Raw genomic sequence first — 20,344 nt, forward strand, 5'->3', positions numbered from 1 at the left:
AATCTAGCCTCTCTTGGCCCAGGGATTATTAAAAGATTTTGAGAGCTAGATCTCAGTGCTCTCTGGGGAACATATGGAGAGAGGCGGTCCCTTAGGTAGGCAGGTCCTCGGCCATATAGGGCTTTAAAGGTAATAACCAGCACCTTATAGCGAACACGGTACACAACCGGCAGCCAGTGCAGATCCCGCAGCCCAGGCCGCACGTGTTCCCACCAAGGTAGTCCCATTAGTGGCCTGGCCGCCGTGTTCTGCACTACCTGAAGTTTCCGTGTTTGGCATAAGGGCAGCCCCATGTAGAGGGCATTGCAGTAGTCTAGTCTCGAGGTGACCGTTGCGTGGATCACAGTTGCTAAGTCGCTGCGTTCCAAGAAGGGAGCCAACTGCCTCGCCCTCTTGAGGTGAAAGAAGGCGGATCTAGCAGTGGCAGCTATCTGGGCCTCCATTGATAAAGAGGATTCCAGTAGCACTCCCAGGCTCTTGACCCTGCGCACTGGTATCAGTGGCGCACCGTCAAAAGCCGGTAGGGTAATCTCCCCTCCCGGTCCACCGCGGCCCACGCAAAGGACCTCAGTCTTCGCCGGATTCAACTTCAGCCCGCTCAGCCTGAGCCAGTCAGCCACGGCTTGTAACGCCCGGTCCAAATTTATAGGGACATCGCCAGCCCGGCTGTCCATCAGTAGATAGAGCTGGGTATCATCCGCATACTGATGACAACCCAGCCTTGTACCTCCGTGCAATCTGGGCAAGGGGGCGCATGTAGATTTTAAACAACATCGGGGAAAGAACTGCCCCCTGAGGCACCCCACAATGAAGTGGGTGCCTCTGAGACAGCTCCCCCCCAATTGCCACCCTTTGTCCCCAACCTTCAAGAAAGGACGAGAGCCACTGTAAGGCTAGCCCCCGAATTCCTGCGTCGGCGAGGCGGCGGGTCAGCAGCCGATGATCGACCATATTGAACACAGCCGATAGGTCTAACAGCAGCAATACTGCCGAGCCGCCTCGGTCCAGTTGCCGTCGGAGGTCATCCATGAGGGCGACCAAGACTGTTTCTGTCCCATGGCCTGGGCGGAAGCCGGACTAGCATGGGTCTAGGGTGGAAGCGTCCTCCAAAAAATCCTGTAACTGCAACGCCACAGCCCTCTCAATAATTTTGCCCAAAAAGGGCAAATTTGAGACCGGTCGGTAGTGTGCCAATTCGGCTGGGTCTGATGTAGCTTTTTTCAGGAGAGGGCGGACCACTGCCTCTTTCAGGGGTGTTGGAAAAGCACCCTCTGAAAGGGATCGATTTATGATGTCCCGTATAGGACATCTTAATTCCTCCTGGCAAGCCTTAATTAGCCAGGAGGGGCATGGGTCCAGATCGCAAGTTGTGGATCGTGCAGTGCCAAGAATTCTGTCGACTTCCTCCAAGCTGAGCGGGTCGAAGCAATCCAGGGTTAAATCAGAAGACACGCATTGGGTCTCGAGTTCACTTACTGCATCTAAATTGGCAGGGCAGTTGTGGCGGAGCAATTGGACCTTATCAGCAAAAAATTTCGCAAAAGCCTCACAGCCAATCTCCAATTCCTTAGCCTTTGAATTGCCCTGTGGCAATGTGGTAAGATTCTGAATTATTCTAAATAATTGGGCCGGGCGCGAATTTGCAGATGCAATCTTAGCCACAAAGTATATTTTCTTTGCGGTCTTGATTGCCATCTCATAGGACTTCATAAACTTCCTATAAGATGCTCTAGTCGCTTCGTCATGGGTACGCTGCCATTGCCTCTCTAGCTGTCTAAGACCTTGTTTCAGCTGGCGTAATTCCGGGGTATACCACGGAGCCAGCCTAGTCCGAGGTCGCAGAGGGCGCCGAGGTGCGATCTCTTCGATGGCCCTAGAGAGCCGGCTATTCCAGGTCTCAATCAGGCCATCGAGAGAGTCGCCAGAGGGCCAGGGGTCCCGCAGGGCCATCTGGAACCGTTCCGGGTCCATTTGGCTCCGCGGGCGAGCCATAATAGGCTCCTCGCCTAAACAGGTTTGGGGAGGCATATCTACACGGGCCTTGAGGGCGAAGTGATCCGACCATGGCACCGCCTCTGCGGTTATATCGCTCACTGCAACCCCGGCCGCAAAGATCAGGTCTAACATGTGCCCGATGTGGGTCCACCCCAGGATCCAGGTATTTTCCAACTCAGACCTGGCAATCCTACCCCTAGGCTGTACAGTCACCTCTGGGGCCCAGTCCAGAGCCTTGGGTTGTGCAGCTGCCAGGTCCAGCATGGCTTCCAGCCTACCCATTAGCCATCAGGCCTAGTGTGGAGCTGTGGGCTATGTAGCCACCACAGAAACCAGCATGGCTCCCAAGTGCTACTCCTTAACATCACTGCCACTGACCACTGGATGTAAGTGTGCTCTCTGCACTTACACAGAGAATGCTTTTATTTTGAGGGGATTTAATCCCTCCCTGGTGTATTTTTAAAAAACATTTTAGATTTTTCTGCAAACCTGGGGAGTGCTCCAAATTTGCTGAAAAATTTGTTTAGCCTCTGTATGGCTCCAATCTGTGGATTTAGCTATCTGCAGATCAGGGGAGCCCTGTGGTGCAGAGTGGTAAGCTGCAGTACTGCAGTCCGAGCCCTCTGCTCACAACCTGAGTCTGATCCTGGCAGAAGCTGGGTTCAGGTAGCCAGCTCAAGGTTGACTCAGCCTTCCATCCTTCCTAGGTCAGTAAAATGAGTACCCAGCTTGCTGGGAGTAAAGTGTAGATGACTGGGGAAGGCAATGGCAAACCACCCCGTAAAAAAGTTTGCCGTGAAAACGTCATGATGTGACGTTACCCCAGAGTCGGAAACGACTGGTGCCTGCACACCTTTACCTTTTTAGATCAGGGCCACAGGTGGGTAATAGTATATGGATGACAAGTGTGGGCCTGCCAGACTCACCGGCGGGCGGGATTCCCTTCCCTCCATTTTCTCACTGGCCCTGCTATGGCTCCCAGGCTGTGCTGCTGCTAGGCCCAGCATATTTTCCAGCTTACTCTAAGCTCTCAGAGGGTTGTATAGGCTGGTTTGTCTTCGAGCCCTTTTACCTCAGCTAGGGTTGCCAGGTCACTTCTTAGTCGTGTTGGGGGAATTTGGGTGGAGGCATTCTGGAGGTTAGTGAGACATTGTGGACTATGTTCCTAATGTGATGATATCACCCAGAAGTGACGGCATCACATCAGCAACATCAGAGGTGACCCTCTGATTTTTGGGCAAACTTCTATGGGCTTTTTGCCTTCAAAACAATAGTTTTCCTGAAAAAAAAAGCACTGCCATGGGACATCCCTGGTGTGATGACATCACCCAGAAGTGATGTAATCACATCAGGGATTTCACACATCACTAATAAAGTCTCCAAAAGAGGGAACCCAGGCTGGGCTGGCAAGCCTACACTCAACTGTTTTTACCTTCTTGTGGTTAAAAACAATTATAGAACGCCACTAGGGTTGCCAGAGGGAGACATTTTACCACAGACTTTCACCCAAATCCTAGAGCTTTGCATTGATGGCATTCTGGCAACATGATCTCATTTCTGGGTATTTGCCCCAAATGAGATTGTGCCGTTGGTGCTGCACCATTAAAAAAAACTTTTCCAGACAGGGAGAACTAGTTTCCCTAATTAACACCCTGAAATGGCACCTAAAACTTGCCTAAAACTTGAAATGGCACCTAATAGTATCAAATGGTTGGGATGCCTAATTTCCGCAGAGGGGCTGATCTCCCTTTGCCCCCAGTGCCCTTCCAAAAGGATGCACAGGGATATACAAATCTGTGTAGGAGGAAGAACAGTGTCTTCTCTTACTGGTGCAGTCCAACATAGGGTTGGGATGAACAGCAGTTCAAGCATGAACGCTGCCAGTTCATGGTTTGTTTCAAACGGGTTTGTTTGGTCATGTCATTCCCGAACCAAAAAATGAACATTTTTTCCATGGTGGTTCATTTTCGCAGTTTGTTCTCCAGACACCCTGGCGCCAAATTCAATCAGTTCTAGGTGACGTTGGGGATGGACTTCCGGAGAGCCCTAGAAACACCCCAAAGCAGTTTGATAGGCAGCTCTATGGGAGCAGATTATATCCCAGTATAATACTACATCTGCTTTCACTTTGCAGCATGAAGACAGAAGAGTCAGTTCGGTTGTTGTTTGCTGCATGGCTGATTTAGGAGAGGTTTTGAGAGACTTCTCTCCCCCTACGCACAGTGGGACAATTTTTTAAAAAACAAAACATTTCTTACAGCTTAATACCAGATACAATCGAGTGCGCAATATTTGAAATAAGATACGATATCAGAGCTGTAAATAATAATAACAGTTCAAACCTCTAACCATTCAAAACCAAATGGTATTGAATCGTGAAATTATGAGTTCAATACCTTAAACAACATGACATCAAGGATAATATCAAAGAAGGAACTTAGGGGGTGGAAGTAACTGCAATAAATGAGAAACTAATGAAGGCAATAAACAACTAAGGTAAATGTAGCAACATGATCAACTGAAGAAACTACAACAGTTAAACACTCAGAAGTGGGAGTTATGAGCTAGAGGAGATCAAGAAAGAAGATGAGACATCAAAGCCTTCAGAAGTGCAGCCAGGAGTGGTAGGTCCGGTTAGATGGAAGATCATGTTCTGACATATGCTTTCAATACAGGGGCCCATGTGGAAACAAATTTGTTGTATAGTCTTTCAGAGCCAGTGTGTGTATGATCAACAACGGTTGAAATCTTGATCCCATATTTTATCATACCGTGCCTGCCGAGTAGGAGATTTCCATGCAGATGCAATGGTAAGGCATGCCTTAGCCAAAAGGATGGAAATTAAGTCCTGTTGTGAGCTGTCTTCTCCCAGAGATTTGGAGTAAAAGTTTGGGATTTGCTGGGATTAGTTGTGAAGTAATGAGAGATCTGCTGTATGACGTTGTCACGACTCGGGGGGGGGGGGGGGTCTTACCACTCTGGGTTAAGGGTCTCCCTTGAGAAGGCCAAGAGTACCCTCCCAAGCCCTTCAGGCCTCCCTTAGCTTAGGCCAAAAAATGGGTGTGAGGACCAGGCAGAGTTAACAACAGGGGAAAAGAAAGATTTAAAAGGTCAGTGCAATATAACAAACAAGGTAAATAAAACAGTAAAAGGGGTGAAGGAAAAAATAAACAAATGCCCTAACGCGTCTGAACTTACTGTCCCTACTCTCTCGATCAGACCTAGCCTACTCACCCTTCCTCTAAGGGCAAGGGTCTCTTCCTGGTAACAGCTCCTCCTCAGCTCCGCCTCCTAGGAAAAGAACACCTCCTTCCTGGGCTTGGTCCTTTTATCTTCTCCTCCCAGGCCCCACCCCTCTCTAGGCCAGTTTCCCTCCAAAACCTGGCCACCCAATCAGAGAGACAGGAGGGAGCCTGGGAAATGTAAGCTCTTCCCAGTAACTCCTAAGCAAGCTTCCCTGGGGCCTGCAGGCCTCACTAGGCTCAGGATCATGACGTCTTGCCAAGTGTTGTAGAACAGGGCACTCCCAACAGTGCAAGTAAGTGCCACTAAGCCACAGTTCTTCCAGCACGTGGGACAATTTATTGAACCCATCTCCCAGCTGGGAAGGTATTCCTTGCTGCGGTTTCAGGGTCTGAACCTGAAACTAGAGCTGAGTTTTCCTAGGGGGACACCTGCTTTCGGGGGCTATAACTCGGACATTCCAAATCCAATCTTCACCAAACTTGGAGGGCAGGTCAAAGGGAGCCTGCTGAAGACCTTTTGTGAGTTTGGCATCTCTAACTTGTGAGGGGGCTGTTCTACCACATCCCAAACCCAAATGAACCATAAACTGGTTCAGGAAATCAAATGAACCACCAACCAATATGAACCACCGGTTCAGGCTGCCAAACGAACCAGCATTTCCTGGTTCATGCCCATCCCTAGTTCAGCATCTTTGATACAGAATGTGGCTCTGCATTGGTTAAGAGACTCTATGGCTGGTGAGCCCAACAGATATTTTGTTCGCGCATACATCATAACAATCAACAGACACAATTGCTTTCTGAAATTTATTTATTTGGTTCCGTGTGCAGTGGATACTGCAGAGATGGCTAGGTTACCACTTGTCATTATAAGCTCTATATGGCATCTCCTTCTTGGAACATATGGCAGGAAGACAGAAGAGACATGAGCAGACATAGCCTCTTGGTTCCAAGAAATGTGACTTCGCACGTTCTGTTGCCTGGAAGGAAGTCGATCAGCTGTCAGGAGAGAAAGAGAGAGGGGGTCTGTGTGCAAAGCACAAGCAATTTTATTTCCTCAGCTCTCTGTTTTAATGCAGTAGGCTATTGCCTTTCAGAGTATACTGGATCCCTGAATTGAGGATCACCACATTTCCCATTGCATCCTGCATAAGGCTTGCCAGTCCCCAGGCTATTGGACCAGTGGTGTGACATCACTTCCATGCAGAAATCAAACGTGCTGTCACACATCTCTAGGGAAGTGTGACATCACTTCCGACATCAATGACCATCACCCCACTATGTCCCAACTCCTCCCATCTCTTGCTAATTGCCATTTCAGGTAGAAGTTTAGATGTCAAGAAAAACGGCAGCCCCTCATCTGACTCCCAGCCACCTTCAAGAGGGGTTTAGATAAAAATATGGAGCACAGGTCCATCAGTGGCTATTAGCCACAGTGTGTGTGTATATATAAAATTTTTTGCCACTGTGTGACACAGAGTGTTGGACTGGATGGGCCGTTGGCCTGATCCAACATGGCTTCTCTTATGTTCTTATGTTCAGTTCCCCATTGTCACTCAGTTATGCTCCTTTCTAGAGGCCCCCAGCATCTGGGTTCCTTTGTCTATCCAGTTCAGCCCAAATTCCCCTTGCCTTATAGAGATGTCAGCCTCCAGGTGGGATCTGGGGATCTCCTGAAAGCACAGCTCACCTCCAGACTACAGAGATCCGGTCCGCTGGAGAAAATGGATGCTCTGAAGGCATTGTACCCCACTGAGGTCCTTGTCCTCCCCAAGCTCCATCCCCAAATCTCAGGAGCTTCCCAGCCTGGATCTTGCAACCTTATGCCCCCATCCCCTGCTGGTGACTGACAACCCTACCACAGCATCTATGTGCCCCAGTTCTTAGTTGCCAGTATAAAGGGTGTAACTTACTAGGCCACGGTGGAACGGAGCTGTCTGTAGTCCACAGTGAAACTGTCTGTGTTCCCATTCTCATCACTGATCAGGACTTCTGCATAGGGGGAACAGCAGTTTGCTCTATGAAAGGAGGCAAAAGAATGACATATGACCTGGGAGATTGAAGAAGTAGTTTTTATAACCTGGTTTTTCACTACCTTGAGAGCTTGGGAGTGCTACTGGAGCCTTCCTTGACAATGGAGGCTCAGATAGCTGTCACTGCCAAATCCGCCTTCTTCCACCTTAGGAGGGCGAGGCAGTTGCCCCTCTTCCTGGAACGTGGCGACCTGGCAGCTGTGATCCATGCAACGGTCACCTAGAGGCTGGACTACTGTAATGCCCTCTACATGGGGCTGCCCTTGTACCGAATGCGGCAGCTAGGCTGTTAGTGGGACTACCATGGTGGGAACACGTACAGCCTAGGCTGCGGGAGCTGCACTGGCTGTCAATTGTGTACCGAGTTCGTTACAAGGTGCTGGTTATTACCTTTAAAGCCCTATATGGCCGAGGACCTGCCTACCTTAGGGACCGCCTCTCTCCATATGTTCCCCAGAGAGCACTGAGATCCAGTTCCCAAAATCTACTACAAATCCCTGGACCAAGGGAGGCCAGACTGAAAACAACGAGGGAGCAGGCCTTCTCTCCAATGGCTCTCCAATGGTGGAATCAGCTACCAGAGGAGGTGCGAGCCCTGCGAGACCTAAATCAGTTTTGCAGGGTTTGCAAAACCACCCTCTGTCAACTTGTGTTTAAGATGGAACCCGGGTAATGACACCTAGCCACCCTACACATATATTGAACTGTAGCACTTTAATCTGTAGCTGATAATATTTTAACTGTTTATTTAACTTAATTTGAATGTATTTAACTATTTTAATTGTCTTTTATTGTAATGATTGTATTTTATTGTAATCATGGTGTAAACCATGTCATGTGAGCCGCCCTGAGCCCGCCTCGGCGGGGGAGGGTGGGATATAAGAATAAATTTATTATTATTATTATTACCTTCTCAGAGTCACAGAGCAGCTTATGATCTCCTTCCCTTCCTCTCCCCACAACAGACAACACCCTGTGAGGTAGGTGGGGCTGAGAAAGTTGTGAGAGAAACTGTGACTGAGTCAAGGTCACCCTGCAGGCTTCTTGAGGAGGAGGAGTGGGGATTCAAACCCGGTTCTCCAGGTTAGAGTCCTCTGCTCTTAACATCTACGCCACACTGGAGGGAAAGGCTTATTAGGCCTTAGGCACCAGCAGAAATTGGAGAGCTTCAGACAGAGGAACTGGGGCAGGCATGTAGGAATTTTCAGGAGGCCTGAGGCAGGTTTCACAGGTTGAATCATATATATATTGGAGCTGCAACTACTGCACATAGGGAAATGAAATGAAAACTAGTCAGAGTACATACTTGTGTTTAATTTTGGTTGCAACTGTTAAAAAGCCCAGTGGCTATAAATTTGTAATAGGCACTAGAGCAGTGGGAAAGACAGAAATAATAACTGCTTAACGTTTCTATAGCATTTTTAAGTGTTCAAAGTGTTTCAATTATTATTTTGTAATCCTTCTAGCAACCCTGTAATGTGTAATCTTATGCCCATTTGGGGGGTGGTAATGGGTCCCTGAGGCCATTTCAGCTTTGATAAGCAGCGCAGAAAGGAAAGGCTTCAACCCCTTTCTCCCTGTGTGTCATGTTACCAATCCGAACCAGACCTGTGTGCTGTGCAGGTGGGAACTGTGCCCAGCAGAGAACTTCTAGAACAGGGGTGTCAAACATGCGGCCTAAGGGTCAAATCAGGCCCCCAGAGGGGTCCTATTAGGCCCTTGAGCAACTGGCTGTCATCTGCTTCCTTGTCCCTATATATTGCTTCCTTCTGCATAATAGCTTGCTTTGCAAAGCTTGCTCAATCTCACAGGAGCTACAGAGCAAAACCTCTATTTTCTCCATTGGCTGAGACTCCTCCCTTGGGGAGGAAGAGGGGAAGGCAGAGCTTGTTTTTCCAGGCTCTCTCAATCGCGCAGCAGAGCTACTGAGCCAAGCCTCTCCCCCTTCTATAGGCTGAGGTTCCTTCTCTCCCATCCCCTGGGGAAAGCTTCCTTTGCCCCAGTTCCCTGGATCCCATGAGAGAAATACAAAGAAAGCACCTTTAAGACCAACAAGTCCTAACATTTTAAGCATGTTTTTTTTCTAAAAAACATTTAATTGTGTTTGTCTGTGTCCTTTATAAAGTTTATATCTCTGCTACCTAAAACATTGGATAGAAATGCATCAGGCAGTCCAATGGCATTCTTATGTGTGAATTGGCTCCAAGAGTTTGTGGCTTTCATAAGGTTACCCAGTGAGTGCATAGCTGATGTGAGATTAAAATCATGGCCCTTCTGAGTCATAGTTCAGTCACTGGGCAATTAGGCTACACCATTTAGACATACACTTTCAATAGAGGTAGTAGGCATAGAATCAAAGAGTTGGAAGGGACCTCCAGGGTCATCTAGTCCAACCCCCTGCACAATGCAGGAAACTCACAAATACCTCCCCCTAAACTCACAGGATCTTCATTGCTGTCAGATGGCCATCTAGCCTCTGTTTAAAAACCTTCAAGGAAGGAGGTACAATCAAGTTTGCTGTAGAATACTAGGGTAAATACAGGGATGAATACCAGGGTTGCCAGCTCTGGGTAAGGACATACCTGTAGATTTTGGGGGTGGAGCCTGGGGAGGGGGGTGTTTGAGGAGTGATCTCAGCAGGGGAAGTGCCATACAGCCCACTCTCCAAAGCAGCTTGATTTATGTCACCTGGGAATCAATTGTAGCAGGAGTCAATTGTGTGTGTGTGGGGGGGGCGGGGGGAAGAGGTATTTGCGAAGTCCCTGCATTATGCAGGGGGTTGGATTAGATGACCCTGGAGGTCCCTTCCAATTCTATGATTCTGTCTCTAGGCCTTAAGTGGAGGTTGGCAACCCTAGCAGAATGATAACATTTTATACTCTTGAGTATTTGGCAGGTCTTAGTTCCCAGACACTTTTAGAGCTGGAAAGTAACTTAATTTTTTATAACCAAATCTGCAACATACTAACTTGACAAGAACCAATGAACACAGATTTAGAATTCCATGTATGAGGCAGTCTAGCACTGGGAGAAAACTAATGAATCCAAGTTTTCAACCTAGTGTGGATTAGCACTGGTCATAAAGGCCAAGTTAAAAAAAATGTTTTACAGTCTTTGGAAAGGTGCTGGCTTTTGTCTTTGATGAATCTCAAGGGATACAAAATGTGAGTAGAGCTACTAAGGAAATTCTACTAAGGAGAATTCTGCACACACCTTTTCCACTGAGTTTTGCTGAACTGATGGAGAAACTCAAGAGGGTGCTGTTGGTTTAAGATTGCTTCAAGCCTGTTGGCCACACAGCTAACACTTCCTTATCAGGAAAAAGCACATAATGTGTATAGACTGTCAAATGGGATAATTGTACACACAGATTTTGTTACATTAACATAGTAAAGGCTTGGGTTGGGCACTCAGGCCCAAGAACTAGTAAACAGCTGAAGCAGGTAGTTCTCTCAGCAATGTTGATCATATCAAAAACTGTTCTCAGAGGTCATGAAGGGATTTGTTTCGGAGGGCACAACTACACATAGGTGTGTGACTGGACTCTCATTCAGATATACATTGGGGGAACTCACCTTAAAAAGCGCTTGGTTGCTGGGGCTGTTAGAGAACACTGTTGGGAGAGACAAGGAGCTTTCAGGAAACCAGAAACCCTTCGTCGTGCTCCCTCATAGTGTCATATGAACGCACACTTTTTCAGGTGAGTTCCCCCAAAGTATATCTGTGGGTCCAATTGCACACTCGTTATCTGGCACATGTCAGGCAAATTGTGCGGTTATGCCCTAAGATACATTGGATCAATATAGTGGAACTGTCTGCCAAATAACATCTGTGCCCTGCGGGACTTGATGGAGTTCCTCAAAGATTGTAAGGCAGAGATGTTCCACCAGGCATTTGGCTGAAGACATCCTTCGGTCTCATCCTTCTGGCACTCCCATCCCCTGCCCTCCCTGTGCAGCTACTGGAATTCTCTATTGCAATATTTTAAGTTAATTCATGCGTTTTTATTGTTTTTAACTGTTTTTAATTATATGTGTTATGAATTTACTATGTTGTACACCATCCTCAACCTTGCTCTGGCAGGGAGAGAGCGGTCTAAAACCTAATGAAACAAACAAATAAATGTAATGGAAATATCACAAAGGAAGATGAGTGGAAAGGAATGGCTGGCAGTTTTTGCTGAGAGAGTCCTATCCGTTCTTTAACAAATGCAACTTGGCTCATAAACCTCTGGCAGATATTCCAAATATATTTCCAAGGCTTTTGTATCCGGCTCTCAGGAAGACTAGTAACCTTCCATCTTTTAAAAGAACAAAATTGATGACAAATAGGATCCTTTCCCAACTGTCCGATTCCTTGTCAGAGATTATTTACTACACTTCCAGGATGCCAGCCATGTAGATACGTACTTGTATTGACAGATGACATCCCTGCTGTCATTTGTGCTCCTTGGCCGGCAAGACAGATGAGAGGGATTTGTATTGATCCGGACAGTGACAGCACTATGAGCATCTTTGGCAGAAAACCTCATGTGCCAGATGTGCCGAGAGCAGTCTGCTTGGTGCTGGATTTGGCCTACGCAAGGCATGTAAAAGTCGAGAAGCCTGTGGACTGGCAGGGTGTCGTCCATCTCCTGGAGCAAGAGCAGTTAATGCCACCAATGAGTGACAATCCATAAAAGCTTCCATCTGTGCATGCGTATAAAAGTCATGCAAAAGGGAACACACAGTTTTTTATGTATTAAGAAGTTGTGCTTGTGTTCTGCAAGCAATAGGCACGCCTTCCTGGTTGCTACTGGAAATGCCCTCAAGGCTGATTTAGAGTAGGACTGTCAATCCCCAGGTGGGGGCAGGGGATCCCCCAGTTTGGAGGCCCTCCCCCCCTTCAGGGTCATCAGAAAGCGGCAGGCAGGGAGGGAAATGTCTGCTGGGCATTCCATTATTCCCTATGGAGACTGATTCCCATAGAGCATAATGGAAAATTGATCCGTGAGTATCTGGGGCTCAGGGGGGCTGCTTTTTGAGATAGAGCCACCAAATTTTCAGCATAACGTATGGTGCCTCTCCTCAAACTCCCCCCACAAAGTTTCAAAAAGATTGGACTGGGGGTCCAATATTATGAGCCCCAAAAGAAGATGCCCCTATCCTTCATTATTCCAAATAGAGGGAAGGCATTTAAAAGAGGCATGGTCCCTTTAAATTTGATGGCCAGAACTCCCTTCAGAGTTCAATTGTGCTTGTCACACCCTTCCTCCTGGCTCCACCGCCAAAGTCCCCAGACATTTCTTGAGTTGGACTTGGCAACCTTAATTTAGAGCCAAATTAGCCAAACTATCTGACTCTTGAAAGCACATACCCTGGATATCTTGATGGGCTGTAAGGTGTTACTGGACTTGAATCTTGCTCTTCTACTGCAGATCAGCATGGCTACCCAACTGAAACTAGACTTGACAGCATCCTCAACTCTGCCTCAAGGATATCACCGTCATTTTAGCAATGAATTTTCCTCTGTTTACAAAAGCTGCAGGGCCCCAATTCTGACTGGGACTGTGGTGTGGAGAAAGGGGCTCCTGCCCTCCCCATTTTCAAGATCCCAAACCCTTTGTGTTTTGGCTCTTGAAAATGGCACACGGTCAGGCGCAACAGGTTCCCCTCCTCTCCCTGTGCCGCAGTCTTGATAAAGATTGGGCCCTCGTGGTTTTTGTAAACAGAGGGAACTTTGTCTCTAAAATGGCAGATGCATCGGTGTGGCAAACTCAGGGTTGCCTCACATCTAGTCTGGCTCTTAGGTATTTGAAAGGTGTTGAAACTCCCACAGCCCAACTTTCTGTCTCATGAGTAGCTTTGCTTTTACTCTGTGCTGGAACTGGCCTCAAGATTTCCTTAGATCTTTCCTCCTCAATAGAACCCAGAGCAGCTCACAGGATCATTCACCACCCCCCTCTTCCATTTGATCCCCACAATGTTAAGGTAGGTTAGGCCAAGTCAGAGTCACTGGCCCAAGGACACCCAACAAGATTTCATGGCAGTGTGGGAATCTGAGCTTAGGTCTCCCAATACTAGTTGACTCCCGATACTAGTTGACATTCTAGCAACCGCACTACATTGACTTTAAGTATGGTTGCCAAACCACCATCGGGGCTGGGGGAATCCCCGCTTTTGGGGGGCACCTCCTTGCAGCTGACATGCTGGGTGAAATCCCATCCCCAACTGGCCCGAAAGGTGGCATGATGACGTCACCCAGAAGTGTTGTCGTCACATTGCTGACATTGTGTGGTGATGCTCTAGGATTTTTTTGGCAAAACTCTATGGTAAAATCCAGGTGATGTCATTGAGCTGCATGGGAGAAGTTCCCAGACAGGACCAATGATCCCCTCGCCAGTTGCCAGATAGGAACTGGCAACCCTAACTCTAAGATAATCATGTATCTCTGTCACTCCCCTAAAAGGATGTTGACCATCACTGTGATCTTCCTTGACAGCCACTGTGAATCTGCCTTCCTCATCTCAGGCAGCTTGAGTCATTCAGTCAGTACCGAGCATTTGGTGCATTAGGCTATTAGTACCAGCAACATTCAACATTTTAACTGTGTAGCTAGTGGGAAAATATCTTCACTGTTTTCAAGGGCACTCCACAAACAAGCAACATACACAGGTCCTGTTTTTCAGATTAATCTGTTAACTCAATGGTCACCTTTTATCTTCATTTCTGGTTTCTAGCTGGTAGAAAAGCACCTCACAACAATGACAGTTGCCCATAAATCAGCAATTCCCATCAAGCGCAAGACATTTTTCACAATTATTTCAAAAGGTATATTCTTGCTTAGCTGGAAGAAAGCCCTTAGAGACATTGGTGCATGCAAGGATAAACCAGCCAAATAAACATTTTCAAAAGCAAGCTATATAAATTACAGCTGTAACCACTCAGATAACCATTACGGCCGGAAGACTTTTTAAAAAAATGCTTTTTCTTTAAAGTGGAAGATTTTACCTGCTTTCTAAATAGGGTTGCCAATCCCCAGGTGGGGCAGGGTAAAGGTACAAAAACCTCTGTGAAAACCAGCTTCAACAGAAATTCATGCTTAAAGACTTAAGTACTATGGCTACGGGTGTGGTCAGTGTTCTGTCACTTTAAATTGTGATTTTCTTCACTTTTGATATGTTTAGTTGTGTTATAAGTATTTTGTAAATTACACTTAAATTTCTTTACTGTTGAAGCTGATTTTCGCGGAGGTTTTTGTACCTTTACCCTGCTCCACATATCCACGTTTCTCTGTTGTGTTGCTAAATCCCCAGGTGGGGGTAGAGGATCCCCCAGTTTGGAGGCCCTCCCTCCACTTCAGGGTTATCAGGAAGCGTGTGTGCGGGGGGGGGGGAATGTCTGCTGGGCACTCCGTTATTCCCCATGGAGACTGATTCCCAGAGGGTATAATGGAGAATTGATCCATGGGTATCTGGGGCTGTTTTTTGAGGTAGAGGCACCAAATTTTCAGCATAGCATCTTGTGCCTCTCCTCCAAACACCCACCAAGTTTCAAAAAGATTGGTCCGGGGGTCCAATTCTATGAGCTCCAAAAGAAGATGCTCCATCCTTCATTATTTCCAATAGAGGAAAGGTTTTTGAAAGAAAGATCCCAAACCCTTGTGATTGCCAGAACTCCCTTTCTTCTGGATCCACCCCCAGATCCCCAGATATTTATTGAATCAGACCTGGTAATCCTATTTTTAAAATTCAGCACGAAGGGCCTTATTTTGATCCCCAGCAAGAAACATTTTTTCACAATGTGAGATGTGGAGCAAAGCTTCTTCTGAACATCTCAAGATGACTCCTACAGGGAGAATTTTTCTCTCAAATAGTTTTGTGGGATTACTTGATCTGGAGCATATATGGCCTGGTGCTGAACAGTGCCATCGCAGCCCATTTATAGTGACCACAAAGAGGTTTCAAGGCAAGCAAAGTTCAGAGGTGGTTTTGCTATTGTATCCTTTGTGTAGTGACCCTGGACTTCCTGGTAGACTCCCATCCAAATATTAACTAAAGCCCTAGCTTAGATTCTGAGATCTGACAGGATCAGGCTAGCCTGGGCCTAGGGTTGCCTGGCAACCGGCAGGTGGTGGTGGGGACTTACTAACAGCAAAGTGAGGCCTAGGCCGGAATCGCTGCTGATGTGGCAATGTCGCTTCTGGCGCATCCTGAAGTGATGTCATCACACCACCAAGGATATGGGGATGTGATGACATCACTTCTGGTGTGTGCTGGAAGTGACATTGGCACATTGCCAGCAATCCTAGGCTAGGGCTCCTTTTGCTGCCTGTAAGTCCCCTGCTGGCCAGTTGATTGCTGCCAGAAGAGGCCCCTGGAGTGGAGCATCACCCACCCCTAGCAGAGGTCTGGCAACCCAACCTGGCCATCCAGGTTAGAGCACTACATATAAGACACAAACAGTCACAAACAATAACTTGAATAGGGCCCGAAAATGAACTGGGGGGAAAAAAGTTTATTTAAAGGGGGGTGGGGGGAAGAAATTCCAATTCCTATTTATGTAAGCATTTTTCAAACTAGGAAAAAGAATATTTAACTGTAGGCCAGGAATTAAAAGCAACTATTGGATATCAATATGGAGTCTGCACTCACCAGGGCAGTTTCAGGGATCACTGTAATGGGGAGTTTCAGGTAGTTCTGAGCTGAGGAACTTCTAGCTGTGAATGTTGCAGTGCTGAAAAAAAAAATCCAGTTGTTATGAAGTGAGGAATATTTGCAAGAGAGGGGGTAATCACAGGACAACCCAGCACACCTATTCCCATTAAGATAGCTATTCCAAATGTTAGTTCTCCCATCATTGATATCAATATATCTAATTCTCAACATGGCCCCATCATGGATACCTAAATCTGGAGACTAGAGCCATGGACAGACAAGGCAGATCTTTCTACCAACTGGAGAAAAACCCCAGGCTTACAGAAAAATGTGCAACCTTTTTAAAAAAAAAAAAAAACCCAACTCAAAATATTGAGTTATGGCTTGGCAACCAGCAGGAAATTGGAGGGTGCACGAACATGGGAGGTTGCTATCTGTAAGATCAGCTCTTTCTAGAGTTTCTGGCAGTTCCTAGAGAAGACTCTAGGAACTTTACCACAGAGATTGGGAAAACATTCAGGTTAGTGCGATGATGTCAGTTTGGGGTCTTTACTCAAAAGTAACATAGATACTGTTATGTACTGGACTTTATGTTTGATGGGAAGCTTTCGTGCACGCCCAGGCAGCAGCGGGAATACTAGAGACTCTTTGATACATCTATAGAGCTGTACACCAAACAGGAGCCAATGAGCAGTCTTGGCGCGAAACTTGACTGCCGTGATTGGGTATGGGGAGCTGCGCAATGCAACTTCAAATCCTGGTAATAAATGCCTCTTCAAAGTACCATCCCTGAAGCCCACCCTACTCCACCATTCCAGAAAACCTACCTGGAGGCAAAGCTGCTATTCTCTCCAGCTGCCCTGAATGTTGCGGTGAGGGTGAGAGTTCCCCCTGGATTTAACACACTTCCACTTGGCCTGAAGCTCTGCAGGAAACCCAGGTCGTCCCAGACATTGAAAGAAAACGATGCTGCTGACCCATCGTTCACCACGAGGACAGAGACTTCCAGAAGTCCACCAGGTGGCATTGTGCCTGGGAAAATATGACAAAATCCTCATGCTGGGGACAGTGATTGGCATATCTGGGACAGAAAGTGGCTGGATATGGGTTTGGGGTGGAGTATAAGTACTGGCCATGGCCCTTTGCCTTCATTGGTGGCATCACCTCTCCTCCTTTTCCCAAGAAGCTTTTCAGCTCATCCCCAGAGTCTTCTTCCTCACCTGAGAGGAAGCCTGAGCTCCTGGCTCTACATTTGTTCATATCCATCCCATAGTAGCCACTCCTCCCTTCTTATCATGGTCTGGTCTTGTCCTATTCCCTGTGGTGAAGATGAATGTTGAAGACAATGTCTCTCCTTACAGCCTAGCGTGTGTTAAAATATTGGTCAGACCAGTAAAAAAAAAAACAAAGCAACTATTCACCAAAGGTAAATACATGTATGTTTGAAGTGCTGTCAAGTCACAGCTGTCTTATAGTGACCCCAGCAAGGGGCTTTCAAGGCAAGGGAGAAGCAGAGGTGGATTTGTCATTGCCCACCACTGCAACCCAGTTAGGGTTGCCAAGTCCAATTCAAGAAATACCTGGGGACTTTGGGGGTGGAGCCAGGAGACATTGGGGATGGAGCCAGGAGACATTGGGGCGGAGCCAAGAGCAAGGGTGTGACAAGCATAATTGAACTCCAAAGGGAGTTCTGGCCATCACATTTAAAGGGACTGCATATCTTTTTAAATGCCTTCCTTCCATAGGAAATAATGAAGGATGGGGCACCTTCTTTTGGGGCTCATAGAATTGGACCCCCTGGTCCAATCTTTTTGAAACTTGGGGGGTATTTTGGGGAGAGGCACTAGATGCTATACTGAAAATTTGGTGCCTCTATCTCAAAAAACAGCCCCCCCAGAGCCCCCGATACCCGCAGATCAATTTCCTATCATTCCCTATGGGAATCGTTCATGGAGGTGCATGATGGCTGTGGGGGTGGGGCTTCCCCCGCTGGCCAGCTGGCTGGGGGAAGGGGGAAGCCTGTAAAACCGGGGGATCCCCCTCTGGGACCTGGGGATTGGGAAGCCTAAACCCAGTCTTTCCAATATGCATATTCTGTGTACCAAAGCAGGAAAGACATGTTGCCTTAGACAAACACAGCTGCAATTGCACACATTGGGATAGTGCAATCATCTTTTATATATGGTTCTGTGCCAGAGCTATGCAACAATGGAAAAGGCCTACCGGGGACTTGGCAACCTGGACTGAAAGGAAAGTTATTATTGGTATATTCCATCTCAGTTGGAGCTTACCATTTTGGCCTGGTATAGGCACAATCTTTACAGATTCTGTGCTGACAGGATCTGGACTCACTCGAGAAAAAGAGAGACCTCCTGGCGATAGGCCTTCCACGCACAGCAGGGTAGTCTACAACAGAAAGAAGTAATTACTGAAGATCTTTTACTCTCTCTGTGATATGAGTCTTATTGGACTTATCCCCAGCTGTCTGAAACTTTTTTTTAAAAAATAGCATTGTTCTGTGAACCTTAAATGTCTAAGAAATTGTACCTATAACTATGTTTGCTGTTAGGGCTGCCAACCTCCAGGTGGTACCTGGAGATCTCCCGCTTTTACAATTGATCTCCAGCTGACAGAGATCAGCTCTCCTGGAGAAAATGGATGCTTTGAAGGGTGGACTCTATGGCATCGTAGCATGTTGAAGTCTCTCCCCTCCCCAAACCCTGCCCTCTCATGGATCTACCCCCAAAGTCTCCAGGTATTTTTCAACACAGACCTGGCAACCCTATTTGCTATTTAACATTATCAGGAATAATTTCAGTGGTAGCCTATTCCAGATAAGTAGCAGCTTCAAATAATTTTTCTTTTCCCATCCAAATAATTTGATTTTTTAACATGGCTTAATTCCCCTCGGAGAAAGCCCATGACTCAGTGGCAGAACAACTGCTTGACATGCAGAGGGTCCCAGGTTCAATCCCCTGCCTCTCCATTTCAAAGGACTTCTGGTTAAGATGGTGGAATAATCATAAAAGAAAAAAAAAGATGGTGGAGTAATCAGAAGTAACTCTGTGCCTGTCTATTTTTCATACTGTGCTTTGATTTGGATATGCTTTGTTTGATTTTGAGGCTATTACCTCTCTGTCACACAGCAGGGGACCAGAAAGGGCCTTCTACTGGCTGCCACCACTCTGGTAAGGGTCTGCCTGGGTGGGGGGCGGCGGTCTTCCTTATTAATGGGTACCTTTAAACCGTGACCAAGAAGATGTGAGAACCCAGGCAGTTTAACAAGAACAGTTTATTTATAGTGCTCAAACAATAGCTGGCAGAGATTGACCAAGAGAGAGATCTTGGGGTCGTGGTAGATAACTCACTGAAAATGTCAAAACAGTGAGCGATTGCAATAAAAAAGACCAATGCCATGCTGGGAATTATTAGGAAGGGGATTGAAAACAAATCAGCCGGTATCATAATGCCCCTGTATAAATCGATGGTGCGGTCTCATTTGGAATACTGTGTACAATTCTGGTCACCGGACCTCAAAAAGGATATTATAGCATTGGAAAAAGTCCAGAAAAGGGCAACTAGAATGATTAAAGGGTTGGAACACTTTCCCTATGAATAAAGGTTAAAACACTTGGGGCTCTTTAGCTTGGAGAAACGTTGACTGTGTGGTGACATGATAGAGGTTTACAAGATTAAAAAAGAAAGTAGAGAAAGAAGTACTTTTCTCCCTTTCTCACAATACAAGAACTCGTGGGCATTCGATGAAATTGCTGAGCAGTTGGGTTAAAACGGATAAAAGGAAGTACTTCTTCACCCAAAGGGTGATTAATGTGTGGAATTCACTGCCACAGAAGGTGGTGGCAGCTACAAACATAGCCAGCTTCAAGAGGGGGTTAGATAAAAATATGGAGCAGAGGTTCATCAGTGACTATTAGCCACAGTGTGTGTGTATATGTGTATATATATATATGTGTGTGTGTGTGTGTGTGTATATATATATATATATATATATATATATATATATATATATATATATATATATATATATAAATAAAATTTTTGGCCACTGTGTGACACAGAGTGTTGGACTGGATGGGCCATTGGCCTGATCCAACATGGCTTCTCTTATGTTCTTATGGGTAATAAAAGACTTTTAGTCCAACAGTGAATAAAGAAACAGTAAAAGTTGGAGCAAATAAATAAACAGCCCTAATGCATCTAACTAGATATTCCCTAACTCACCACTCCCATTGGGTGAGGGATCTCTTCCTCCAGCTACAACCTTCTCTCCGGACTGCAGCCCTTTGAAGAGAACAACCTTCCTTTCTCAATGGGCCTTTTAATGCTTTCCAGGTCCCACCATCCTCTGGGCTAGTTTTCCCTCTAAAAACTGTAGGCCTCTAGGCCTAGGATTATGACACTCTCACTTTAGTGTT

General features: G+C 46.6%; 1 protein-coding gene across 1 annotated transcript in view; it reads right to left on the reverse strand.

Annotated features, from left to right (window-relative positions):
- Window positions 1-6,036: 6,036 nt before the first annotated feature.
- The window catches only part of LOC132572237 (von Willebrand factor A domain-containing protein 7-like), a 39,387-nt gene continuing 25,079 nt past the window's right edge, over window positions 6,037-20,344 (reverse strand). Inside the window, exons 13-18 of the mRNA XM_060239095.1 lie at window positions 18,200-18,314; window positions 16,736-16,940; window positions 15,906-15,987; window positions 11,683-11,906; window positions 7,154-7,258; window positions 6,037-6,239 (exon numbers count right to left, since the gene is read on the reverse strand). Of these exons, the coding sequence (XP_060095078.1) occupies window positions 6,236-6,239; window positions 7,154-7,258; window positions 11,683-11,906; window positions 15,906-15,987; window positions 16,736-16,940; window positions 18,200-18,314 (735 nt within the window). The 3' untranslated portion in view covers window positions 6,037-6,235. The remainder of the gene's footprint in view (window positions 6,240-7,153; window positions 7,259-11,682; window positions 11,907-15,905; window positions 15,988-16,735; window positions 16,941-18,199; window positions 18,315-20,344) is intronic.

This window comes from Heteronotia binoei, chromosome 5 (genome assembly GCF_032191835.1).
Source record: "Heteronotia binoei isolate CCM8104 ecotype False Entrance Well chromosome 5, APGP_CSIRO_Hbin_v1, whole genome shotgun sequence".
Classification (NCBI taxonomy): domain Eukaryota; kingdom Metazoa; phylum Chordata; class Lepidosauria; order Squamata; family Gekkonidae; genus Heteronotia; species Heteronotia binoei.